The sequence below is a fragment of the Mobula hypostoma genome, chromosome 1 (genome assembly GCF_963921235.1).
Source record: "Mobula hypostoma chromosome 1, sMobHyp1.1, whole genome shotgun sequence".
NCBI classification, from domain to species: Eukaryota; Metazoa; Chordata; class Chondrichthyes; order Myliobatiformes; family Myliobatidae; genus Mobula; species Mobula hypostoma.
In genome coordinates this window covers 142,635,820-142,663,531 of record NC_086097.1, presented here as the reverse complement: position 1 = coordinate 142,663,531, position 27,712 = coordinate 142,635,820, and the positions used below count along the sequence as shown (strand labels likewise).

General features: G+C 42.0%; 1 protein-coding gene across 4 annotated transcripts in view; it reads left to right on the top strand.

Moving 5' to 3' along the window:
- setd2 (SET domain containing 2, histone lysine methyltransferase) overlaps window positions 1-18,238 on the top strand; it is a 132,731-nt gene extending 114,493 nt beyond the window's left edge. For all 4 annotated transcript variants that reach the window (XM_063057175.1, XM_063057157.1, XM_063057148.1 and 1 more), the window contains 3 exons: window positions 2,903-2,986; window positions 15,541-15,642; window positions 16,161-18,238. In XM_063057175.1, the coding sequence (XP_062913245.1) occupies window positions 2,903-2,986; window positions 15,541-15,642; window positions 16,161-16,322 (348 nt within the window). In that variant the 3' untranslated portion in view covers window positions 16,323-18,238. The remainder of the gene's footprint in view (window positions 1-2,902; window positions 2,987-15,540; window positions 15,643-16,160) is intronic.
- Window positions 18,239-27,712: the final 9,474 nt, after the last annotated feature.

Below are 27,712 nucleotides of genomic sequence, written 5' to 3'. Positions count from 1 at the left end.
TTCTGCTTTCTTTTGTTTTATTTTATTTATTTTTATTATATGTGTGTGTGTCTACAGTGGCATGCAAAAGTTTGGGCACCCCTGATCAAAATTTCCATCACTGATTAGTTAAGTGAGTAGAAGATGAACTGATCTCCAAAAGTCATAACGTTAAAGATGAAACATTCTTTTCAACATTTTAAGCAAGATTAGTGTATTATTTTTGTTTTGTACAATTTTAGAGTGGGGGGGAGAAAGGAAAGAAGCACCATGCAGAAGTTTGAGCACCCCAAGAGATTTGAGCTCTCAGATAACTTGTACGGTACCAAGGTCTCAGACTTTAATTAGCTTGTTAGTGCTATGGCTTGTTCACAATCATCATTAGGAAAGGCCAGGTGATGCAAATTTCAAAGCTTTATAAATACCCTGACTTCTCAAACCTTGTCCCAACAATCAGCAGCCATGGGCTCCTCTAAGCAGCTGCCTAGCATTCTGAAAATTAAAATAAATGGTGCCCACAAAGCAGGAGAAGGCTATAAGAAGATAGCAAAGCGTTTTCAGGTAGCTGTTTCCTCAGTTCTAATGGAATTAAGAAATGGCAGTTAACAGGAACGGTGGAGGTCAAGTTGAGGTCCGGAAGACCAAGAAAACTTTCTGAGAGAACTTCTCATAGGATTGCTAGAAAGGCAAATCAAAACCCCCGTTTGAGTGCACTGTTCTACTGTGCAGTGACACCTGCACAAATATGACCTTCATGGAAGAGTCATCAGAAGAAAACCTGTCCTGCATCCTCACCACAAAATTCAGCATCAGAAGTTTGCAAAGGAACATCTAAACAAGCCTGATGAAGTTAAAATAGAACTTTTTGGGCACAATGAGCAAAGGTATGTTTGGAGAAAAAAGGGTGCAGAATTTCATGAAAGCCCCTCTCCAACTGTTAAGCACGGGGGTGAACCGATCATGCTTTGGGCTTGTGTTGCAGCCAGTAGCACGGGGAACATTTCACCGGTAGAGGGAAGAATGAATTCAATTAAATACCAGCAAATTCTGGAAGCAAACATCACACCGTCTGTAAAAAAAAACACCAAAGATGAAAAGAGGATGGCTTCTACAACAGGTTAATGATCCAAAACACACCTCAAAATCCACAATGGACTACCTTAAGAGACGCAAGCTGAAGGTTTTGCCATGGTCCTCACAGTCCCCTGACCTAAACATCATTGAGAATCTGTGGATAGACCTCAAAAGAGCAGTGCATGCAAGACGGCCCAAGAATCTCACAGAACTAGAAGCCTTTTGCAAGGAAGAATGGGTGAAAATCCCCCAAACAAGAATTGAAAGACTCTTAGCTGGGTACAAAAAGTGTTTACAAGCTGTGATACTTGCCAAAGGGGGTGTTACTAAGTACTGACCATGCAGGGTGTCCAAACTTTTGCTTTGGGCCCTTCTCCTTTTTTGTTATTTTGAAACTGTAAAGAATGGAAATAAAAAAAGTAATCTTGCTTAAAATATTAAAGAAATGTGTCATCTTTTACTTGCTTAGCTATTCACAGTAACAGAAATTTTGACTGGTGTGCCCAGACTTTTGCATGCTACTGTGTGTGTGTGTGTGTGTGTATTTCTAAATTGCTTTCTTCTTCATGCAATTCTGCTTGATGTGTTAGTGAATTTTAAAAACACAAACCAAGCTTGTTAGATGAAAAGGTATATTTGACTTGATTATTCACCACTAAGATAATTTAAAAATAAAGTGCTTAGAAACCTTAATCATGGATTAGTCTGATGAACAACGGATGGCAGGTTAGCTCAGTCTTGTTGAATGAACGTCCAGTGCCATATGGGAAACACTTATGTCCATCTTTAGCAAAGGAAACCAGCTGTCCTTCCCAAAATGAGCTACATTTAGCTCCAGTCCCATGCTAATATGATTGACACAACAAGCTTCAGGCAAATTCTATTAAATACTACAGAAAATGAACATCTAAGCATAGTGAGCCAAAATTCAAGCCCACTGCAGCTTGCTCGAAAGTAATGATTTGTAGAGAAATTCTTAGAGGTAATTGATAAATTTATAGTTCAACTTCTACATACCATTGTCCTTTATCCTAAAAATGAAAGTTATGCTGACACCTGTGAGCAAAATGGCCATATTACTATAGAACCAAAAGCTTGAGCTTTTCTTGGGGAAAATTACACACAATCCTCAGAACTGAAAGTTAAAAAAAAAGACATGCTCTGCAGTTCTGCCATCCAGATGATATTCCAGCTGTCTGTTTTTTTTTTGAACTGTTATTTTTAGGGATAATTGCAGATGGCTGTGAGCTCTCGTCTCCCTGTCATGCCCCCCCCCCACTCCTTTGAAATCACTGAGGCCCTCTGTTTCTTCCCCATGCTCAAGTGAAAAAGTGGTTAAGGGCAGCTTCTCCTGTTGGATATTGAAACAATATGCCCTACCATTTTAGTGCAGTTGGCTCTCAGTTTCTTCTGTAGAGCTCAAATCCCCCTGCAGTGAGTTGGGCTTCGAGGAGAGAGTCAGCAGGTTAGGGGCTCCTATCTGGTGACACCCAAGCCTGGGGCACTGTGTCTGACAGAGCTTTTGGCATCAAAAAATATTGAGTTTGAAAAATGTTATTACTTTAATTATGAAATAAACTAGTGATGTAAATTAAGATATTGTTTTCTGGTGCAAAAGGTTCAAAACCCTGGGGGCAGGAATTGAAAAGAGAATGGGCTTGGTGAAGAAAAACTGAGATCAAAGGATTCCTTGTGCTAATGACCTTTTCATGTCATTTGCTGAGTGTTGTTGGAATTACCAGTGCGATCTGGTGTGATGCCAGTGGTAATCTGGATATCCTCCAGCTAATTATCTTGCTACATTTTTATTTTTGAAGTTACCGAAATCCCACTCATTCTCCTCTTACAGTCTATCAAGAAAAAGCCTAAGACCGCAGAGGCTGACACTTCAAGTGAGCTTGCCAAGAGGAGTAAAGAGATGTTCAGGAAGGAGGTGAGTTCAGTTTTCTCCTTCCCGTTCTGTTGTCTCCACTTCTCATCCATCTCCACTTCCCATATTTGCTTGTAGTCTGCCATGCTTACTCTCAGAAAGGAGAAATTTACTTGTTGTTTCATGCAAAACATTCAAAAGTGTTTCTGTCAAGCATCTCGTTAGATATTGCTGCATATAAAATAGGCCCCAATAACCCTCTTTAAATGCAGGGTAAGTCACTTACCTAAACGGATTGTGTTGAATTTGGTTTGCATGAAAAAATACCGCATTGCCTTAATGACTGCAACTCATGCATAACTGATTGGATACAAAACAATACCTATGAAGTATTATTTGAGTGCATAATAAATATATTTTACATCTTCCCTATCTGTGTATTTTCTCCTGTAGCACAGCACAGGTAAAGCTATAGAAGTTAGTAGTAGGCAGAGTCATGGGGAGTTGGAAATGGGCAGAATTAGGAGATAGATGAACTGTCGAACAAGTTACTCGGAAAGTGTTTTAAATTCATCAGTGTGTGTGTGTGTGTGTATATATATACATGTACAAAAACAGATCAGTGTGTTTCTAAAGAAAGGATTAATGGAGAGTGAAAAGTTCGGCATAATTTTGAGTAAGTAGGTTTCCTTTCTGTAACAAACCAATTATTTAGACTGCATGGTATGAAGAGAAAAATTCCATGCTTTCTTTTAATAAGTAACTCATTTCCTGAATTGTAAATTGGCCGTTAGTTCAGAAGTTTTCCTCCTTCATACTTTCTTCCTGAAAATAATCCCAGCTTTCAAGTATGTCCACTGCATCAAAATGCACCCTACTTCCAGTGAATATGCTGTCCGCACATAACCCAAGTTCCCATGAGCATGATCCATTCCTTCAGACACACTCCATTCTCTCATGGAAATGCCCTTCCAAAGATGACCCAATTTTTCATGGGCATTCCAACAGCATCTTCCCCCATCCCGGCCCTCCTATGAAAGAGATATCTTATGGGTGTTGCTTTCGCCCTGTAAATGTGGTGTTGAGCTGTTTTCAACACTGTTAAATTGTGGGGCACTGTTGTTAGGGATTTCCAGAACACTAGCCCAATGACAATGAAAATACAACCAAGACTCGGTCAGAATAATGTGCAATTTAGAGTAAAAATTGTAAATGCATTTGCATTTTGAGTTGGTCAATGTCATGGATTTGGAAAATGCTTAATAGGCCCAGTTAGTTGCTATAGTGCATCTGTACTTGCAACTGCCATGGTGAGGGGGATAGTTGGGTGCCATACATTAGAAGGTGACAATCTGACTAGCACCTTTCACTATGTAAAATTCTCTTTTTTTTCTTTATTAAGAGATCTGCACACCACCCGGCAAGGCAATTTTTCTTAGACCCTTTGACTAACAAGTCTGCCAGGACAGCATTCAATGAAGGTAGTTGGTGAGGGTATGGTGGCAGGATTAGGGAATACAGTGGATTCTGCTTAACTGGAACCAGTTCATTTTGACCCAATGAAGCGGCTGCCTCAATTAGCTGAAGTTTCAGGGAAATGGTTTTTAAAAGAGAATCTACTGTTTAATTGAGTAACAAATTATGTATTTAAATGAAATACAGATCAAATTAGAATACTACCAATACTACTACAGTCCTATAAAACTCTGTATTAGTTACTAATAGTTACCAACAGAGGAATTCAAGTTTCAAGGTACATTTATTATCAAAGTATGTATGCAGTATACAGCCCTGAGATTCGTTTTCTCCAGACAGCCACGAAATATCAACACTCTTCCCCCCCCCCACCACTTCCGTGCGCAAAAGCAAATACCACAAGTGGCAACAAGGTCTTCAAATCTTTCCCCCATGTGCAGAAAAACAAATCATGCAAATGGCAACAAGAGCATCAAGTCCCCATGCGCAAAAAAATCACGCAAATGGCACCGAACATCAAAATCCCACCCCCCCGCAAAACAAAACAAACTCCATAAACGTCAACCAGAAAGGTCAGACGGAAACACAGAGTACAAAAACGTAAATCTGAAAGGGTTCCAGTGAACTACTAAGTGCAATCTCTAAATCACACACCCAGAACTTTGGTTCCATCCTCTGACAGCACAGAGGGAAAGAGACCATTTGAATACAGGGACCTTCCTTTGAGAGCAGCAAGTGAGAGATGTCGCACAGAGACACCTTCCTCCGGCAGCAGCAAATAAGAGGCTGGTAGATAGCACTGAACATTCACTCGCCTTCCACAGTCACCTCAATATTTCAATCTTCCTCGATGCTTTAATTGGTGAGAAATGGAGTTGATCATGAGCTCGTGCCCTTCTCTAGACTGCCATGTTCTTTTGATTCACTGTAAATGAACAAAATCAGTGCAGGCACCTGGTGTAGATAATGGATTGCCTTCATTTCCTTCCTGCATGAGGTAATGTCAAATATCACTGCTTTTTAATTTGGCATTGGTTGGTTCAGATGAGTAACATAACACAAGCATATGCAACTGACACTTTTGAAAAACTGTTCACCCTAAGCACAGTGTAGTATGTAACATCCACACAAATGCACCAGACAGAAACTGTTGCATCTTCCAAATCTTCTTTTTTATCATAACATTCGTAGTTCCTAACTTGCTGTATGGACTTGTTTCATTTGCACTCCTTGCTGTCTCTGGCATCTCCAAGCCTGAATGCTTGTATCCGTAATTCAGAACTATGTTATTATTTCTCACCAACTATCAGTCACAAAAATCACTGCTTTTTGAACATAAACACACATAGCTGATGCTATTTAAAAATTGTTTGCTCTAAGCACAGTGTAGTGTCTAATGGCCACACAAGTTCATGTGACTGACGCTAGTTAGAGGCTGTTCAGTATCAGTTTTCTGTCCCAATTAAGCGGTGTGGCATCCCAAATAAACAAAGGGAATCCTGGCTATTTTCTCAATTCATTTTTATTCTTTAAGAGTTCTCCCAAAGAATTGGCTGCCCTGATTAACCAATAGCCCAATTATCCAGAATCCTCTTTTGATTCTATTTGCCTTTTGACCTACTGGTAGTAGCATGAATGAGGCTCATGTACAAAAGCCCCACAATCAAATTACTTGAAGAGTTGCAAGAGACCAAGATGTAAGTGATCGCCACAGTTCCATGCCCATTATAAACCAACTCCTTTATTTGCTGGGGAATAGAATAAGAAGATAGAGTGGGCATGGAGAGGATGTTTCCTACAGTGGGGGAGTCTAGGACAAGAGAGCACAGTCACGGAATAGAACGGCATCCCTTCATAACAGAGATGGAGGAATTTCTTCAGCCAGAGGGTGGTGAATCTATGGAATTCATTACCACAGATGGCTGTGGAGGCCAAGTCATTGGGTATATATAAAGTGGAGGTTGATGGGTTCTTGATTAATAAGGGCATCAAAGTTTATGTGGAGGAGGCAGGAGAATGGGGATGAAATGGATATTCAAACAGCCATGATGGATGGCAGATCAGACTCGATGGGCTGAATGGCTTAATTCTGCTCCTATGTCTTATGGTCTTAAGGACACTGGTTGATTTGAAAAATACTGGAGAATCATTCCAAAAATCTTGGCAAATGAAATAAAATTACTGGTCAATCTTAAGAGTGAACCCCATAATATCATCTTATTACAGCAGTTCATAGTAGTGACAGTGAATTGGCTTCTAAAAATGGTCTATTTTGTGATACGATGTTCAAAGGTTACCCAAGGCCATCATGCGAGAATGCCTAGGCTTAACACAGCTACAAATTAGTTGGGATCGAGGAAGAGGCAAAGCACAGCACAGCAGCATTAGAGTTATGTTATCCAAGAAGAGTTATTATAGAGTATCAAATCACACTCTGGAAGTCCACCAGTTCATTAACATTCTTCAAAAACTGTATTATGTTTTCTCTCTACTATATCAAGTTACTCATTGCAAATGCTTAAGCCATAATCTATGCTGAAATGCTAGTATAGAAGAATGATAGGGTCTGAGGCAGATGCTGTCTTCCAGATTTTAAAAGTAGATGTAATCTGGACCCATGTTAATGCAAAAGAAAAAGGTAGGGTAGTATCTGAAGTGCTGGAAGGCTTCGATGCATAATCTACTGTTTGGACAATTTAAATGCCGGCCCAGATAGACTGGAAAGGCAGAATGTCATGAGTCGGGCAAGGTTGGATCGCTTTAAGCACCGAGCCATTTTGGAGTGGTTGAGGACAGCTTTTTCAGCAGCAAAATCTAGGCCCGAAGCAAATTGTTGAGCAATGTGTTCTAAGCCGGGAGCGATTCACCACGGCAGAGCCCAGGTCCTAATGATCTGCTGTTCAGGCAACTTAAACACTGGCCCAGATAAACTGGAGGTTCCTCTCTCTGCGGCACTGAGACTGAAACAGACCCCGGCTGCTGTGCTTCGTGTCTACGAACTTTGCAATGATTTGCCCTGCTATTACGATGGACTGAATACCCAGGCTTTGGGCCTACTCCGGAATGCTCCAGGAATTTGGACCCAAGAACTCAATATGGTTGGAATGCTGTTGTAGCTGGCTTCTTTTGTTTGTATGATTTGTGTTATTTTCTCTTTGCGCATTGGGGGTTGGGCTTTTTTTTTAATTGGGTTCTTTTGGGTTTCTTGCTTTGAGGCTGCTTGTAAGCAGACAAATCTCAAGGTTGTATAATTTATATGTTCTTTAATAATAAATGTACTTTGAATCTTCGAAATAGTACTGTTAAATAAATCATATGTTCATTAACTTATTTGCTGTTTTTGAGGTTTAGTGTGTAAGTCAGCTAACGTATTTAATTTCTTCCAACACAAACAGCAACAAGATCTTATTTATACACTGCCATTGACACCGTAAAACATCCAAAAGTGTTCATAAAGATGTTACCAAATAAAATTTGACTCCAAGTCACAAAGGACAGAGCCCATAAACTTGGTCATGGGATTTTAGGAATCTGTTTTAAGAAAAACAGTTATGTTGGAGTGGATATCCTGGAGTTTAGTTGACCCTATCTTCTTAATTTAATCATTAAAAGTCTTAATGAGCTATGATTAATCTGTGATCTGCAACTTTCAAGGCCAGTATATTAGAGTCACAGTTCAGCACAGAAACGGGTCTTTCGGCCCATCTAGTCTGTCTCGAGCTATTTAAACTGCCCACTCTCCTCGGCCTGTACTGGGCCCACGGCCCTCCATACCCCTAACATCATGTACCTAATGTTCTGGGACTTCTACTTTTTGTGATTTTTATAAACGACCTGGATGTGGGGGTAGAGGGGTGGGTTGGCAAGTTTGCAGATGACACAAAGGTTGGTGGTGTTGTAGATAGTGCAGAGGATTGTCAAAGATTGCAGAGAGACATTGATAGGATGCAGAAGTGGGCTGAGAAGTGGCAGATGGAGTTCAACCCGGAGAAGTGTGAGGTGGTACAACTTTGGAAGGACAAACTCCAAGGCAGAGTACAAAGTAAATGGCAGGATACTTGGTAGTGTGGAGCTGCAGAGGGATCTGGGGGTACATGTCCACAGATCCCTGAAAGTTGCCTCACAGGTGGATAGGGTAGTTAAGAAAGCTTATGGGGTGTTAGCTTTCATAAGTCAGGGGATAGAGTTTAAGAGTCGCGATGTAATGATGCAGCTCTATAAAACTCTGGTTAGGCCACAATTGGGGTACTGTGAAGCATTGGAAAGGATACAGAGGAGATTTACCAGGATGCTGCCTGGTTTAGAGAGTATGCATTATGATCAGAGATTAAGGGAGCTAGGGCTTTACTCTTTAGAGAGAAGGAGAATGAGAGGAGACATTATAGAGGTGTACAGGATAATAGAGGAATAGATAGAGTGGATAGCCAGGGCCTCTTCCCCAGGGCACCTCTGCTCAATACAAGAGGACATGGCTTTAAGGTAAGGGGTGGGAAGTTCAAGGGGGATATTAGAGGAAGGTTTTTTTTACTCAGAGAGTGGTTGGTGCGTGGAATGCACTGCCTGAATCAGTGGTGGAGGCAGATACACTCGTGAAGTTTAAGAGACTACTAGACAGGTATATGGAAGAAGTTAAGGTGGGGTGTTATATGGGAGGCAAGGTTTGAGGGTCGGTACAATATTGTGGGCCGAAGGTCCTGTAATGTGCTGTACTGTTCTATGTTCTCTTAATCAAACTTCTCTTAAAAATTGAAATCGAGCTCATATGCATCACTTGCGCTGGTAGCTCATGCTACACTCTCACCACCCACTGAGTGAAGAAGATTCCCCTCATGTTCCCCTTAAATATTCTACCGTTCACCCTTAACACATGACCTCTAGTTGCAGTCCAACCAAACCTCAGTGGAAAAAGCCTGCTTGCATTTACCCAATCTATACCCCTCATAATTTTGTATACTTTGGTCCTACTGAAGTGCAACAACTTGCACTTGTCTCCATTAAATTTCAAGCTATCATAGTCTTCCTCACTGTCTACTAAACCCCCAATCTTGGTGTCATCTGCAAATTTGCTGATCCAATTAGCCACATTACCATATAGATTGTTGATATAGATGACAAACAACAATGGACCCCAGCACCGATCCCTGCAGCACTCTACTGGTCACAGGACTTCAGTCAGAGAGACAACCATCTACTGCCATTCTCTGTCTTCTCCCATAAAGCCAATGTCTAATACAATTTACTACCTCATTTTGAATGCTGAGTGACTGAACCTTCTTGACAAACCTCCATGTGGGACCTTGTCAAATCCTTGGTCATGTCCATGTATACAACATACACTGCCTTACCGTCATCACCTTTCCTGGTAACTTGTAAACCTCTTAAAGATTGTTTAGACATGACCTACGATGCATGAAACAATGCTGACTATCCTTAATCAGACCATGTCTATCAAAATACTCGTACATGAATTAGTGATCATAATTCTATCTCCTTTACAATCGCATTGGAGAGAGAGAGGAACAGACAAGTTAGAAAAGCAGTTAATTGGAGTAAGGGGAATTATGAGGCTATCAGACAGGAAATTGGAGGCTTAAGTTGGAAGCAGATGTTCTCAGGGAAAAGTACAGAGGAAATGTGGCAAATATTCAGAGGATATTCGTGTGGAGTTCTGCATAGGTACGTTCCAATGAGAAAGGGAAGTTATGGTGGGGTACAGGAACTGTGGTGTACAAAGGCTGTAATAAATCCAGTCAAGAAGAAAGGCTTACAAAAGGTTCAGAGAGCTGGGTAATGTTAGAGATCTAGAAGATTGTAATGCTAAGGAACTTAAGATGGAAATTAGGAGAGCCAGAAGGGGCCATGAGAAGGCCTTGGCAGGCAGGATTAAGGAAAACCCCAAGACATTCTACAAGTATGTGAAGAGCAAGAGGATAAGACGTGAAAGCAGAGGTACTTAATGAATACAAGTATTCACTATGGAAAAGGATCTTGGTGATTGTAGTGAGGACTTGCAGCAGACTTTAAAGCTTGAGCATGTAGATATTAAGAAAGAGGATGTGCTGGAGCTTTTGGAAAGCATCAAGTTGGATAAGTCGCCGGGACTGGATGAGATGTACCCCAGGCTTCTGTGGGAGGCGAGGGAGGAGATTGCTGAGCCTCTGGCGATGATCTTTGCATCATCAATGGGGACGGGAGAGGTTCCGGAGGATTGGAGGGTTACGGATGTTGTTCCTTTATTCAAGGAAGGGAGTAGAGATAGCCCAGGAAATTATAGACCGCTGAGTCTTGCCTCAGTGGTTGGTAAGTTGTTGGAGAAGATCCTGAGAGGCAGGATTTATGAACATTTGGAGAGGTATAATATGATTAGGAGTAGTCAGCATGGCTTTGTCAAGGGCAGGTCATGCCTTATGAGCCTGATTGAATTTTTTGAGGATGTGACTAAACACATTGATGAAGGAAGAGCAGTAGCTGTAGTGTATATGGATTTCAGCAAGGCATTTGATAAGGTACCCCATGCAAGGCTTATTGAGAAAGTAAGGAGGCATGGGACCTAAGGGGACATTGCTTTGTAGATCCAGAACTGGCTTGCCCACAGAAGGCAAAGAGTGGTTGTAAATGGGTCGTATTCTGCATGGAGGTCGGTGACCAGTGGAGTGCCTCAGGAATCTGTTGTGGGACCCTTACTCTTCATGATTTTTATAAATGACCTGGATGAGGAAGTGGAGGGATGTGTTAGTAAGTTTGCTGATGACACAAAGGTTGGAGGTGTTGTGGATAGTGTGGAGGGCTGTCAGAAGTTACAGCGGGACATTGATAGGATGTAAAACTGGGCTGAGAAGTGGCAGATGGAGTTCGACCCAGATAAGTGTGAAGTGGTTCATTTTGGTAGGTCAAATATGATGGCAGAATATAGTATTAATGGTAAGACTCTTGGCAGTGTGGAGGATCAGAAGGATCTTGGGGTCCGAGTCCATAGGACACTCAAAGCAGCTGCGCAGGTTGACTCTGTGGTTAAGAAGGCGTATGGTGTATTGGCCTTCATCAATCATGGAATTAAACTTGGGAGCCGGGAGGTAATGTTTCAGCTATATAGGAATCTGGTCAGACCACACTTGGAGTACCGTGCTCAGTTCTGGTCGCCTCACTACAGTAAGGATGTAGAAGCCATAGAAAGGGTCCAGAGGAGATTTACAAGGATGTTGCTTGGATTGGGGAGCATGCCTTATGAGAATAGGTTGAGTGAACTCGGCCTTTTCTCCTTGGAGCGACAGAGGATGAGAGGTGACCTGAGAGAGGTGTATAAGATGATGAGAGGCATTGATCGTGTGGATAGTCAGAGGCTTTTTCCCAGGGCTGAAATGGTTGCCACAAGTGGACACAGGTTAAGATGCTGGGGAGTAGATACAGGAGAGATGTCAGGGGTTAGTTTTTTTACTCAGAGTGGTGAGTGCGTGGAATGGGCTGCCGGCATTGGCGGTGGAGGTGGATACAATAGGGTCTTTTAAGAGACTTTTAGGTAGGTACATGGAGCTTAGTAAAATAGAGGGCTATAGGTAAGCCTAGTAATTTCTACGGTAGGGACGTGCAGCACAACTCTGTGGGCCAAAGGGCCTGTATTGTGCTGTAGGTTTTCTATGTTTCTATCCGTTCCCTCAAAATATCTTCCAGTAACTTTCCCACTACTGATATCGGGCTAACTGGTCTATAATTTCCTAGTTTATTTTTAGAGCCTTTCTTAAACAGCGGAACAACATCTGGAACCTCACCTGTTACTAAGGATAATTTAAATATCTCTGCTAGGGTCCCAGAAATTTAAGCACTTGCATCTGCAGAGTCTGGGGGAACATCTTGTCAGGCCCTGGGGATTTATCCACCCTAATTTGCCTCAAGACAGCAAACACCTCCTTACACCTCTGTAATCTGTGTAGGGTCCATGAAGTTGATCTGGAGTCGCCTCGCTGCTGTAAACTGTGTCCATCTCCTGAGTAAATACAGATGCAAAAAAAATACTTAAGATCTCCCCCATCTCTTTTGCTCTTAACATATCTGTAAAATCCCCTTGGGTTCTCCTTCACCTTGTCTGCCAAGGCAACCTCATGCCTTAATTTAGCCTTCCTGATTTCTTTCTTAAGTGTACTCTTGCATTTCTTGTACTCCATCTCCACCTCATTTGTTCCTACCTGTAATGCACCTCCTTTATTTCTTAACCAGGGCCTCAATGTCTCTTGAAAACCAAGGGTCACTAAACTTGTTATCTTTTCGCAAACAGGAGGAAATCTTTTACTCTGACAAGCTTTATACTCCCAAAATTTCACTCTTGAAGGCCTCCCACTTACTAAGTACACCTTTACCAGAAAGCAGCCTGTCCCAATCCACACTTGCCAGATCATTTTTTGATTGCCTTTTCTCCAATTTAGAATCTCAGCCGAAGGACCAGACCTATCTTTTTACATATTTACTTTGAAACTAATGACATTGTGATCAGTAGATGCAAAGTTCCTTCCTCTTTCCCTACACAAACTTCTGTCAACTGTCCTGTCTCATTCCCTAATAGCAAATCAGGTATTCCACAATCTCTCAATGGGACTTCAATGTATTGATTAAGGAAACTTTCCCGAATCAGTTTGACAAACTCTTATCTCATCTATTTTTACAGTTCAGGACTCCCAGTCAATATGTGGAAAGTTGAAATCACCTTAATAATGGATGCTGCCTTTCTGAGACATCGCTCCCTAAAGATGTCCTGGGTACTTTGTAGGCTAGTGCCCAAGATGGAGCGGACTAGATTTACAACGCTCTGCAGCTTCTCTCAGTCCTGTGCAGTAGCCCCTCCATACCAGACAGAGATGCAGCCTGTCAGAATGCTCTCCACAGTACAACTATAGAAGTTTTTGAGTGTATTTGTTGACATGCCAAATCTTTTCAAATTCCTAATAAAGTATAGCCACTGTCTTGCCTTCTTTATAACTACATCGATATGTTGGGACCACGTTAGATCCTTAGAGATCTTAACACCAAGGAACTTGAAGCTGCTCACTCTCTCCACTTCTGATCCCTCTGTGAGGATTGGTATGTGTTCCTTCCTCTTATCCTTCCTGAAGTCCACAATCAGCTCTTTCAACTTACTGACGTTGAGTGCCAGGTTGGTGCTGTGGCACCATTCCACTAGTTGGCATATCTCACTCCTGTATGCCCTCTCGTCGCCACATGAGATTCTACCAACAATGGTTGTGTCGTCAGCAAATTTATAGATGGTATTTGAGCTATGCCTGCCACACAATCGTGTATATAGAGAGTAGAGCAGTGGGCTAAGCACACACCCCTGAGGTGTGCCAGTGTTGATTGTCAATGAGGAGGATATGTTATCATCAATCCACACAGACTGTGGCCTTCCAGTTAGGAAGTCGAGGATCCAATTGCAGAGGGAGGTACAGAGGTCCGGGTTCTGCAACTTCTCAATCAGGATTGTGGGAATGCACTAATGGCTGCAATATCATAATTCCAAGTATGGATCCATGCATTGAGTTCATCTGCCTTTCCTACGAGACTTATTGCATTGAAATGTATACAGCTCAGGGCATTAGTTGCTCCATGATTCATGGTGATTCATGACTTTGTCTGAGGTCTTAACAACATCTGTCTCCACAACCGCTCCAGTATCTCTTCTGGCACTCTGGTTCCCCCCCTCCCCCCCCCCACCCCATGCAGCACTAACAAACCTTCCCACCAGGATATTTGTCCCCTTCCAGTTCAGGTGCAAGCTGTTCCTTCCATATATGTCCCACCTTCCCTGCAAGAGAGACTGATGGAGTAGTGCTGAGAATTGAATGTGTGATAAAAGTTCTTTTCAAGTACAATCGGGTGAGTGTATTGAGTCACAGGATGGAAACAACCTCTCTGGTCTGCCTTGTTTGTACCGACTATAACTTGGTCTGTAGCTTTCTATGCCTTAGCAACTTAAGTGCCTGTCCAGATACGACTAGAATATTGAGAGAGATCCTGTCTCTATCGTACAAATTCTAACCATCTGCTCAGAATATTTCTTTTATATCCCCTCTGAACCTCTTACTGTGTCCTCACTCCCACGCCATTGGGTCATAGTTAATTCATATATGTGGAGAAGTTTACAGCGCAACTTAAATGTGCCCCTCATTATATTTCTACATCAGGTGTCTTGTCAACCTTCTCTGCTCCAAGGATAATGAGTGCAACCTGTCCAGTCTCATAACTGAGACACTCACCCCATCACATTAAACATCCTGGTGAATCTTCTCTGCACTCATGTCCATAACAGTCACATCCGTTATGCACTGTGGCAACCAAAACTGCACACAGTGTTCCAGGTGTGGCCTCAGAGTCAGAGTGTCAATGTCATATGTACAAATACATGGACACACAAGTGCAGTGAAAATTTTGCTTGCGTCAGCATCAAATAAACAGCATTCACCAGAAAAACAGGAATTAAATGTAAAATATCCACAATTCTTTACAAGAAAACACAATTAGAACAAATAAGTCTATCTAAGTGCAAGGTGTTCAAAATGTTGCTAAACTGTAGTGATTAGGGTTTTGCCGATTGGTTCAGGAACCAAATGTTTGAAAGGAAGTAACTGACCTTGAACTTGGCCACATGGGACTTCAAGCTTCTGTAAATCCTGGCCAATGGTAGCTGTGAAAAGATGTCATGGCGTGGGGTGGAGGCATCTTTGATGAATGTGGCCTTCTTGAGGCAGTGCCTCCTGAAAATGCTACCAGTGCTGGGGATGGATGTGTTCGTGATGTACTTGTAAAGCTGTACCATAACTTCCCTGCTGTTGTGTTCTTTGCCCCACCTAATGAAGGCTGGCATCTTACGTGCCTTGTTCACAGTTGTATTTACCAGTATTGCCACTTTCAGGAATCTTTGGGCTTATATACAAAAGTCCAATTGTTCCCCATCTCTTCTTAGGATCCTATCATTCATTGTGACTTTCCAAAATGGGATCAGGTTGAACTAGCCAATTGGACACAAGTTGGCTTAGTGGAAGGAGACAAACTGTGGTAGTGGAGTATTATTTTTCCAGACCGGAGTCCTTTGACCAGTGGTGTATCAGCTGGGATATTCTACTTTAGTCCCATTTTACCTGTTTCCTTCTTTCCAGATCTCCCAGTTCATTGTTCTGTGCCTGAATCCTTACCGGAAACCTGACTGTAAAATAGGAAGAATCGTAGCAACAGAGGACTTCAAACATCTGGCTCGTAAGGTAAAGACATAGCAAGTGTTTTTCCCCTGATTTGTGGCATCACTTTCCTGAGCCTTAGCTGGAAAACCTGTATGTCACGTGGGCCAAGCTGGTAATAGTACTGAGGTGCACTGACAGTGAGACTTGCTGAGTCAACTGACCTAAGCCTGAGTTGTAGATAAGCCTTAGGTGCCCTTGCCAACTTTTAAGTTGGGACAGCAAAGGGAACGTACTTGTGCACAAGACCACTAGGGGAGGTTTGGCTGGAACAAAGCACATGTACAAGTGTGCCAGCTCCCATGTTCATGAAAATGAAAATTTCTCCAGCCCACTGGCCCTCAGCATGCCCTCACTGCCACTTCTTCATACCCCTTATGTTCCACAAACCCTCTTCTTCTCTCCCCAACACGACCACCCCTGGTTTTCTCTCCCTTTTCTACTCATCCTCTCCCCATCAGTTCTCCCACCACTTTGGCCCCTCTTCTCAAATACCCTGCCCTTGAATCTCCTGACCTCTCACTTTGCTCTCTCTCATACAGTTGACTCATGGTGTCATGAACAAGGAGCTGAAACAATGCAAGAATCCTGAGGATCTGGAGTGCAATGAAAATGTGAAGCATAAAACCAAGGAATACATCAAGAAGTACATGCAGAAATTTGGCGCAGTTTACAAGCCTAAAGAAGAACCAGACGTTGACTGAATAATAAATCCCGCCGTTTCCCCCTTCCCACAGGCCTGTCCTGCCCTTGAGCAAAAACTATGTGGATCTATACTAGCTTCTCAATCTCCTCATAACTATCTGTATTATACTGTTTTAATGCATATGTGAATATATTGAGAAAGCAATGAAACCACTTCTAGTTAACTTTACCCCATTCACTTTGATAAGTACATTTTTGAGGGGGATAGGTTGTGGGGATGTGGTGGATTCATTATTCTTCTTTTACTATGTAAATACTATAATATTGGTTAGATATCAACTCAGTCTGACTGTATATCATCGACAGTCAGCAAAAAAAACTCATACTTTAAAAAGAATCATTTTACTGTATTAAATTTTTACGGACTTTTTTATGTAAAGAAAATGTTTAAAAAATACTTTTTGCTTACAATTTAATGTCTGCAAAAAGAATTGTGACAATAAGTGTTTTGGAAAAAAGTTTTAAAACTGTTTTTGTTTTTTTAAAAAAAACTTGTGCAAAATGATCTGTGACTAGTACTGACTTAAAGGTTGCTGTTTTTTTTCGTTTGGATAGCAGACGGTGGTGTTAATTCACTAAGTAAAGAAAAACTTTAGTGTCTGGTTAAACAAAATGAATTTTAATTGGGATCACCCTTTCTCTTCGCATCCACTTTCAAAAACTGCAGTGAAAATCCAGGCCAGGAAAGTTGAGGCTCCCCCTTCCCACCCCTCTCCCCCACCCTACCTCTGGTTTGGAGTTGGCGAGGAGCTCGTTGGTGTTAACAACTATATGTTTGAGTGGAATTAAGAAATGACAAACGCTTGAGCAGGCTTCTGGCTCTCAGTGACCATCTTGTGCACCCACCTTCCTTTCCCCTCCCATCTCCCATCTTCAGCCAGAAAGAGATTGTGTGAGAACAGGATTATTGCCCTTCATCATGCCACCCTACAATTAAATAGGCTGTCGGCACTGACAATCCAGCTTCGCACATGTGAATGGTCTCTCGAGGCAGCACCCAAGCAGCCATATTGGGATGCAAGGAACCTTCTGTAAGTCGGAATGATTTTTGGAAGGGTGGTAGAAACAAGCAAGAAGGTGCCATCAAATTTTATTTTAAGAAGGCACAATTTACCTGGCTTGCTCCCAAAATATGTGCGTGATCATTGTTTTGAGCACTACAGTTAGTGTTGGCATAACTAAATTAGCCTTTTTTATTCCCCCTCCCCTACCGCAACCAACCTCAGAGGTTACTACTTCCAGATTCAGTGGGCTGAGCTTTGAACTCTTGTGGGAGCCGTAACAGATTTGTTGCTCATTCATAGCCTTCGCTGTCCCAATTGACAGTAATGGATTTATAATGAGCAGCTGAGCCTTAGTACCCATCACTGTTTCCCTCACTGCAACAGTTTTAATTTCAGTCCAACATCCATTAGCCTCAACCATATGTAGCGTGAGCCAATATGCTATTTAAAAAAAATGTTTGATTTACCTAGGATTTTTAATTATTAATTAAATTAAAAACCCTGACTGAGGAATGGTGAGGGTAGCAGAATAGATACATGAATTATCTAGTAGCTGGTAGTAAAAGTTTGAAGAAAATCTCCAGTTTGAAAATCAATTTGATTCTGTACTATAGACAACGATTTTTTAAATAGAACAACAGTTCCCCAGTTATTTCTGAAATGGTTAAGCAGCTAGAGAAAACAGTCTTGCAAGGAGACATGCTGACACCCAAGAAGGACTGCTGCTAGATGTTCTTTCTCACTCTCTGACTTTCTGGAAAATGGTTTCAGTGGGTGCTCTCTGCTAAAGTGGCTTGTGCGTTTGTAATTTTTACAATTTGCAGAGATTTCACTTGGTGCTAGGAGCTGGAAATTTGCAGGGATGAATGTCGTGTATTTTTAAAAGTAAAAAAAATATACATTGTTTGAAATCTGATTTGGAGTCTTCCTTTTAAAATAGTCAATTAGAGTTTTTTTTTAATTATTTAAGGTTAAGGTCAGACCCCTGTAATGTGAAGTGGCTCTTGGAAGAGGTAAGATACCTGTGTGAGGTTGTGTGTGGAACCAGCGTGATTATGAAGGAAGCAGTAGCCCTCTGAGGTCATATTAGGGACACTTGAAAGGGTCTGACTGGAAAGCTAAGGTTAAATGCTCTTCTCGTACAATGAGCCACTAGTTTATTAAATTTAATGCTCAGTAACTCACTGGAAAGTAAACAATTTTGCACAGTTTTACTCAGGAGTCATTGTATTATCTTCATGTTATGTACATTTTATGTGGCTGACATACAATTCTGTTTTATCTGTATTCACTGTTCCCTTTATTATTACTTGTACTTGCTGTATAACTTATCTGGGTGCTCTAACTAGCGCTTTCCCTGTTTTCCCGACACTTTCTTGCCAAGCCTTTGCCTTTCCTCCATGCTTTCTCTTTCCATCTCTCATCCCCTACCTCATATCTTTACTCTCTTCCCTGTGTGTTCACTCTGTTCACTTATCCTTTGCTCGATCTCACCTTGTGTTTTCTTACTCTTGCACACTTTCTCACATGTTTTTGCCCTCACCAACTCCCCACTCATTCCGTTGCTCCTGGTTATGCCCATAATCCATTGTGCCTGTCATTGTGCTTGATCCATTCCTACGCTTTCCTTCCTGTAGCAGGAGGGTGAAAATGCAATGAAGAGCAGTTTGGCTCTTCTCCAAGGACCAGAAAACTTTGTCTGACAGTGTAACCACATACCCTAAAAGACGACGTTTTTGAAAAGTATTTTTGCTTCTTCATTCTGAATTTCAATAATTTCTTGCAAACTTTCTTCTTGTTCTTCCATCTTGCAAAGAAATGGGTTAATTACCCAGTCTGGAATTTCCAGATTGTTCAAACCCTTGAATCGATTCTGAAAATCCGTCTTCAGTGACTGCAGGCGTCAGCAGTACTCTTGCAAATCACAGTCTGAAAGGGAGTGCCATACTTTCCATGCAGGGGAATTATGAGAATATTCATCTCCCAATACTTTGCTTGTATATTTCCAATTTTCCGATAAAAGTGGACACTGCACTTTTTGCCTGGACCAGATTGAAATTCTCACCCTGCAGTTTCATATTTAGAATGTTCATTTTGTCATACAGATTGGCTAGGTATGCCACATCTCCACATAAAAGTTCAATCTTGTTTCCCAAGCTCTTGTCAATTTTAAGCAAAAATTCAACCACAGTGTCAAAAAGATCAAAGAGTTGTTTTAAGCAGCAGCCCTTTGACAAGCAACAAACTTTAGTGTGAAGAAGGAAGCATTCAACTCTTCATTGTTATCTTGCCATAACTGGTGAAATATTCTGCTATTTAATGGATGAGCTTTCATTTTGTTAATAGCAGATATTAGAAGAAACATGCTTTTAAAAAGTCGCTGGCTGACGTTTTTGGCTGCAAGATGTTGATGGTGAATTACACAATGGATTGCAGACTTGAAATGTCTTTTTTAAAATGTGTCACTAAACCAGCATGGTGACCTGTCATATATGGTGCTCCATCTGTTACAGAAGACATCTTGTTCCTAATCAGAATACTTTTATCCTCGATGTACATTTTGAGCTTGTCATAGATTGATAATTGGTTTTAGCTTTTTACGAAAGAGAAGTTTATGAAAACTTTTCTGTTTTTGATAAACCGTACATATGCTATTAGCAATGCCTGGTCGTCTCGCAGAGTTGACTTATCAATTTTGAGAACAATGGTGAGCACTTCTGTTACAGCAGACATTAATGCAGTTTCACCTACAATCTGGCATTTCTCTCTTCCTTCCCCCCTCCTTTCAAATCTACTCCTCAGCTTTTTCTCTCCAGTCCTGCCAAAGGGTCTTGCCCTGAAACGTCAATTGTACTTTTTCCATAGATGCTGCCTGGCCTGCTGAGTTCCTCCAGCGTTTTGTGTGTGTTGCAGGCATTATTAATCTTCCACCAATTTTGAGATTTTCCGCACTTTGCTATCATTTTGGAAATGCCATGAGACCACTATTAAAGTCATTTTTAGCCTGCTTAGCAAATGACTCAAGTCTGCAATACTTTTCAAATGCTTCTTTCATCTTCTGAAACTGAGTAAAACAATAAGTAGCCTTTACAGTGTGACTTACAGAAGTGTTCCTACAATCTTAATAGTTTCATGGCTTAATTAGACAGTACAGTATTACAAATAAGACTCATGGGGTATTGCTGATCTGACAGGAATGGAATAAAACTGTACTCCAGGTATGTAACATTGTAGTTTGTTTCTTAGCAGGTTTAAAATTCAAGGCTTCACCGCCTTCAGACTCCTAGAGATTGCGCCATGCGAGTTATCCATCATTAAAGAGGATAAATTTAAATAAAAAATTAACACAAACTGGAAATGTCCATCAAATATTGACAACTGAAGCAAATTGACACGGTCAGTCAGGTCTCATCCCTTAGGTTAGGGTGCAGCTCACCGTGCCAACCCCTCCCCCCACAAGAACCTTTAATGCCCCGCGACCACCCCCATAAGAAATCACTGCTGTAGATTTTAGAAATAATAACTTTCTTGCACACTTCAACTCGCACTCCCATAAAGCTCTTTGCTGACCTCATCCCTTGCCTGTCAGATTCCTGTGGAGCCCCTCTCCCCAGAAACCCCATGCTCAATCTCCCACCCCTCCTTCACTGCCACTCCCTCCCCCCATTGCGCATTCTCCCACCACATCCCCTCATCTGCTTCCACACTGGTTTTGTCCCTCACACACTATTTGCCCCTGCACCCCCAGCTCACACATGCTCTCTTTGTAGCCCTTCTCACTATCTTGCATAGTCGTCACCTCTGTCCCTCACACCATCTCCAAATCACATGTTCCATCATAGTCACACAGGTTGGAAGTGGCCCTTCAGCCGAACTTGTCCATGCTTACTCTTGCCAGTGAGCTAGTCCCATCTGCACAGAGCCCTCTAAACCACTCCTATCCCTGTATTTATGTAGATGGCTTTTAAATGTTGCTTATGTGCCCTTCTCAACCACAGTTTCTGGCAGCTCATTCCAAATATGCATCACCCTTTGCATGATAAAACTGTCCCTGATGATCCTTTTAAATCTCTCTCACTTCTGATCTTGTTTTTAGCAACCTTCTCCCCGGCGAAAAGACTGTACTTTCACACAAAATGCTGGACGCAGGCACACAAAATGCTGGACGCAGGCATCATCATTGGAAATGAATAAACTGTTGACGTTTCAGGCTGAGATCTTCATCAGGACTGGAATGGAAGGAGGAAGAAGCAGAGGTGGCATCTACTTCTTGTATTTATGTACCTTCACCCTGTCTATGTCCCTTATGATCTTGTATACTTCTATCAGGTCACCCTGCAACCTCATACATTCCAGGGATAAAATCCTAGTGTACTCAGCCTCTCCTTGTTACATGGGCTCCCAAGTCCAGGTAACAACCTGGTAAATCTTCCTAGTTTAATAATGTCTTTCCTTCAACAAGGTGACCAAAACCGTACACAATACTCCCAAGTATGGCCTCGCCAGCATTTTGTATAACTAATGTAACATTTTGTTTCCTATACTCACTGCCCTGACTCGTGACGACAAGTGTGCCAAATGCTCCCAGTGATGTGGTTTTTTTTTCACTTGCTCTCCAGCTTGGTTCCCTCCTAGTTTACTCCCTCTTCCCTTTCCTCACCACCAATGTCCCCTTGTCTCACCGATGTAATTGCCTGTAGCTTCTATATCTGCCTTCTAATTCCTCTTCTCACACTTCCACATACTTGCCCCCACATTCCCTTCATTATCTGTCTCACCTCTTCCCCCACCTGTTTAGTTACTTGTCCCCAACATACCATTTCCTTAACGCCTGTACCTACCATAACTTGTTCCCTGTGCCCCATCAGTCAGTCCCTTGTAACTAGGCTCAGTCATTAATCTCACAATGACCTTTTTGTCCCCTGCATCCCCTCTTTCCCTTTTCTTCATTCTCTTCCTCCTCACTACTGCCTTCATCTTTCCTTCCTTACCCAAGTTCCCTGCTTGTCCATCACCTTTTTCTTAACCCCATTTCCTCTCACTTCCCTCTTTGTCCATCTGTTGATCCTTTCTACTCATATCTGCCCATTGCCTCTCTCTGTTTCTCATTCACACTGCCACATTCTCTCTTGTGCTCTTCTATAAGTGCCACTGATGCACATTTTAAATCCATGATTTTGGAGCTCTGAGGAGGAGGAGGAGCTGAAAGAATAGCTCTTGCAAAATGGTTAGAGGGGTTTAGAGAGATGTGGACTAAACACTGTCAAATGGGACTCAATTGGTGGGCAACATGGTCTGTGTGGAGCCGAAGGGCCTCTTCATTCTGGATTACTTTATGATTCTAAGTGTGATGGAGAAAGCCATGAAGTCTGTTGGCTTGTGGTGGATGTTTGTTGCTGGCCTCTCCTGAGAAAAAGATGGAAAGATCCAGAAGAGGAAGGGGGGAGTCAGAGGCCATGTGAAGGTGAGAGCAGAGTAGAAATTGGCAGCAAAAGTAGTGGCATTTTTAGATTGCATATGAGTGGCAATACAGTCAGAGATGTATCAGAGGTTAAAGTATATCGGAGCATCCTCGAGCTGAAACAAGGACTGCTCCATGTATCCCATAAAAAGACGGGTGTAGCTCGGGCTCATGAATATTCTCCTTTGATTGGGAGAAACTGAGAATTGGAAAGATTGTTCAACACAAATTCAAGTTCAACCAGGTGGAGGAGTGTTTCCTAGTTCCACTGATGTATCTTCAACTTGAAAGGTTAAGTCTTTTGTTTTACCACAGATACTGCCTGGTCTGTTTTCGATACTTTTCTGTTTTTGTTGCAAATTTTTCAAGAGTAAAGTTCCTGATTTCCACAGCAGTTGGTGTGTTCTAAGTGTTTCTTTTTTTCCATGCCTCCCTCAACTTTTAAGATTATTGTCTTGGCCTGAATTTAGAGTAAATGTTTGCCCCTTTTTTTATCACTTCAAATACCTTGAGTAGATCTCTCATGAATCTTCTGAACACTAGGAAATGCAATGGTTGGTGCAACTTCACTTCCAAATGGACTTCACACTTCAGCCATGATCAAGACAGTGTACTTCTCAACAAAGAACAAGCGAGGTTTTATCAAAACCTACTGTGGGTTGCTAAATCGTGACTGGATTTCTGCTGAATTCCTTACAGCAAATGTAAGTGTGTTTTTGAAAGCAGATAAGTTGTGTAAGGGGGGTGGGGGGAGCTTATGGCAAAAGAAATCAAACACAAGAATCAGCTGACTTCCTTTTTATGGATCTATTTATTTCTGGAGTGCTGGATCATGGATTGCCCCAAATCTTTTACAGTAGTTATGAATTTAATCCCCATTTCAGCAAGCCCCCTTACTATCGATCACTCCAAACTGTAGCTGCATACACCGAATGTGGATTCCATTCCCTGTTCCTCTCATCTGTGATGATCAAAGTTAGAAAGAATGGAGCAGCTGCCTCTGCATCTGTGGCTTAATCTCATGCAGACATCGCAAACCAAAATCCAGGATTAATTCCAGCCGATTTACTAGCATTCGAGGTGGCATTGGAGGCTGGAGAAATGTGGTGGGGGAGGGGTGGACAAAGATAAGACGGAGGGATGCCAAATACAAGGGCCTGTCGCTTTTTAATCTGCTGCTTCTATTTAAATTCTTTCTCTCAAACACTTTTTAGATTGGTTCCATGTCTTTTTCTTTCCAACAGATTAATTCTAAACAAGATACAAGATAATGGGTACCAACGGACAACCACCTTCATATCTTCCACTTTGGCTCTATTCCCTATGGGTTAAGTCAAGGGTAAGTTTTTAATTGATTTTTATTAAATCCCACTGATAACTGTTGGGAATAATAATAAGCCATTACTCAGTAAACTTGTAACTGACAGGTGTGATCAGTAACTTGAAGATAGATTTAAGGTAACAGGCAATCTCATGACTGCTGGGAATAATAATTAACAGGCCATTAGTTAGAAAACTTTTAACAGACAGTAACATATTTTATAAGAAAAAGTTGAGCCAACAGGAGCTTTTCTCTTTAAAGCAAAGGAGGATGGTAAATGTACAAGATGTTAAGAGACATAGGTGGACAGCTGGTGCCTTTATTTTCCCAGGGCGGAAATAGCTAGTACCTGAAGGCATAATTTTAAGGTGATTGGAAGAAGCTATCAGGGGAATGTCAGAGGTAAGTTTTTGTGGAGTGCATTGCCAGGGTGGTTGTAGAGCCAGATACATTAGGGATGCATTCTTAATTAAGAGAATAATTAAGAAATTAAGAGATTCTTAGATAGGTATACAGTGGCATGCAAAAGTTTGGGCAGTCCTGGTCAAAATTTCTGTTACTGTGAATAGCTGAGTAAAAGATGAATTGATTTCCAAAAGGCATGGAGTTAAAGATGATACATTTCTTTACTATTTTAAGCAAGAAAACTTCTTTATTTCCATCTTTTACAGTTTCAAAATAACAAAAAATGAAAAGGGCCCGAAGCAAAAGTTTGGGCACCTTCCATGGCAGTACTTAGTAACACCCCCTTTGGCAAGTATCACAGCTTGTAAACACTTTTTGTAGCCAGCTAAGAGTCTTTCAGTTCTTGTTTGGGGGATTTTCACCCATTCTTCCTTGCAAAAGGCTTCTAGTTCTGTGAGATTCTTGGGCCGTCTTGCATGCATTGCTCTTTTGAGGTCTATCCACAGATTTTCGATGATGTTTAGGTCAGGGGACTGCGAGGGCCATGGCAAAACCTTCAGCTTGCGCCTCTTGAGGTAGTCCATTGTGGAATTTGAGGTGTGTTTAGGTTCATTATCCTGTTGTAGAAGCCATCCTCTTTTCATCTTTGGCTTTTTTACAGACAGTGTGATGTTTGCTTCCAGAATTTGCTGGTATTTAATTGAATTCATTCTTCCCTCTACCAGTAAATGTTTCCCGTACCACTGGCTGCAACACAAGCCCAAAGCATGATCAATCCACCCCCGTGCTTAGCAGTTGGAGAGGGGTTCTTTTCATGAAATTCTGCACCCTTTTTTCTCCAAACATACCTTTGCTCATTGCGGCCAAAAAGTTCTATTTTAACTTCATCAGTCCACAGGACTTGTTTGCAAAATGCATCAGGCTTATTTAGATGTTCCTTGGAACATTTTGAATAGAACTTTTTCGCCGCAATGTCCTGTACTGTGACTTTTCTATGTACTATAACAAGCGTGATTGGCAAACTGAAGACAAATTTAAGATAACAGGCAAAATGATAAGCAGGTGGGTGAGGACAGTTTCTCAGAATATTCTGATCTGCAGTGCCAAAAGGAAAGGGATTGGTACTAACCAGCAAGTCCTTTAAACAAGCCAGCACAGCCACAATTTGGCAAATAGATTTCTGAATCTGAGAGCATCTTTGATGCTTTTGTTCTATTTGGTAACAATGGGCAGCAATTTTTTTTTCCAAAGCGTTACTTCCTCAGAAATTTATTTTGGTTATGATAGCACGCTTAAAGCAGAACACAAATATAATTTCAGACCACACACGTCAAAGTTGCTGGTGAACGCAGCAGGCCAGGCAGCATCTCTAGGAAGGGGTACAGTCGACGTTTTGGGCCGAGACCCTTCATCAGGACTAACTGAAGGAAGAACTAGTAAGAGATTTGAAAGTGGGAGGGGGAGATCCAAAATGATACGAGAAGACAGGAGGGGGAGGGATGGAGTCGAGCTGGACAGGTGATTGGCAAAAGGGATATGAGAGGATCATGGGACAGGAGGCCCAAGGAGAAGGAAAAGGGGGAGGGGGAAAAACACATTTTAATTCCACGTCCCATTCCCATTCTGACATGTCTATCCACAGCCTCCTCTACTGTAAAGATGAAGCCACACTCAGGTTGGAGGAACAACACCTTATATTCCGTCTGGGTAGCCTCCAACCTGATGGCATGAACATTGACTTCTCTAACTTCCGCTAAAGCCCCACCTCTCCCTCGTACCCCATCCGTTATTTATTTATATACACACATTCTTTCTCTCTCTCTCCTTTTTCTCCCTCTGTCCCTCTGATTATACCCCTTGCCCATCCTCTGGGTTTTCCCCCCTCCCCCTTTTCCTTCTCCCTGGGCCTCCTGTCCCATGATCCTCTCATATCCCCTGTGCCAATCACCTGTCCAGCTCTTGGCTCCATCCCTCCCACTCCTGTCTTCTCCTATCATTTTGGATCTCCCCCTCCCCCTCCCACTTTCAAATCTCTTACTAGTCCTTCCTTCAGTTAGTCCTGACAAAGGGTCTTGGCCCGAAACGTCGACTGTACCTCTTCCTAGAGATGCTGCCTGGCCTGCTGTGTTCACCAGCAACTTTGATGTGTGTGGCTTGGATTTCCAGCATCTGCAGAATTCCTCGTGTTATAATTTCAGACTACTTGTATCACACAGGAATTTGGAGAAACAAGAAATTAACTTTTATTGAATAAAATGCATTTAATTGCATAACACTGCTGACACTTAGCAATAGTTCGACTAAGCTAGAAGTGTTTTGTTGATGATTTTCGTTTGTACTCAGTGTATGAGGCTTCTCACTTAAGTGTCCAACAATAATCAGTCAGCATTGATGGAATCCAGTTGCCCTGATACCATTTCTCCATGACCGCGATGTCCCGGTGAAGCCTTTCACCATGCTCATCACTGACAGTGCCATTTGCATATGATTGAAGAATGTTGTCAACCAACTGCACGTAGTTTGGCACTCTGTAGTTGCCAAGAAAATTTTCAACAACATCCTTGAAAGCCTTCCATGCGATTTTCTCCAGTCCCGCTAGAAGGTCTTCGAATTGCCTGTCATTGATGACCTGTTTGATTTGTGGACCAACAAAAATACCTTCCTTAATCTTGGCGTCAGTTATTTTGGGAAACATCTGTCTCAAATATCGAAATCCTTCACAGAAATTTTGTTCCTGGTGACAGCTGATTCCATCCTTGCGGTCTTGAACCCTGTAATTCTGCTTTTGCTTTCTGCTTTCCGGCAAACTAGCAACAGAGGAGCTGAAGGCAGTGTGGACAGGGCCAATAAACTTAACCTGCTCTTTAACAGATTTGACATTGTGACCCCACATGAGCCATCTGTTGTCGGCCCCCAACCAACACATATTCCACTCTCCCCTCCTACCCCTCCTCACAGTCCCCCACCCTGCTCTCATGACTATACCCCTTCCCCACACGAAACCACCATGGTGGGCTTCACAGCTGAACAGGTGAGAAGACAGCTGAAATGTCTCAACCCAAGCAAGGCTGCAGGACCGGATGGTGTCAGTACCAAGGTGCTCAAAGCCTGTGCCCCTCAGCTATGTGGAGTACTTCGCCATGTATTCAACCTGAGCCTGAGGCTCTGGAGGGTCCCTGTGCCAAAGACGCCGCGCCC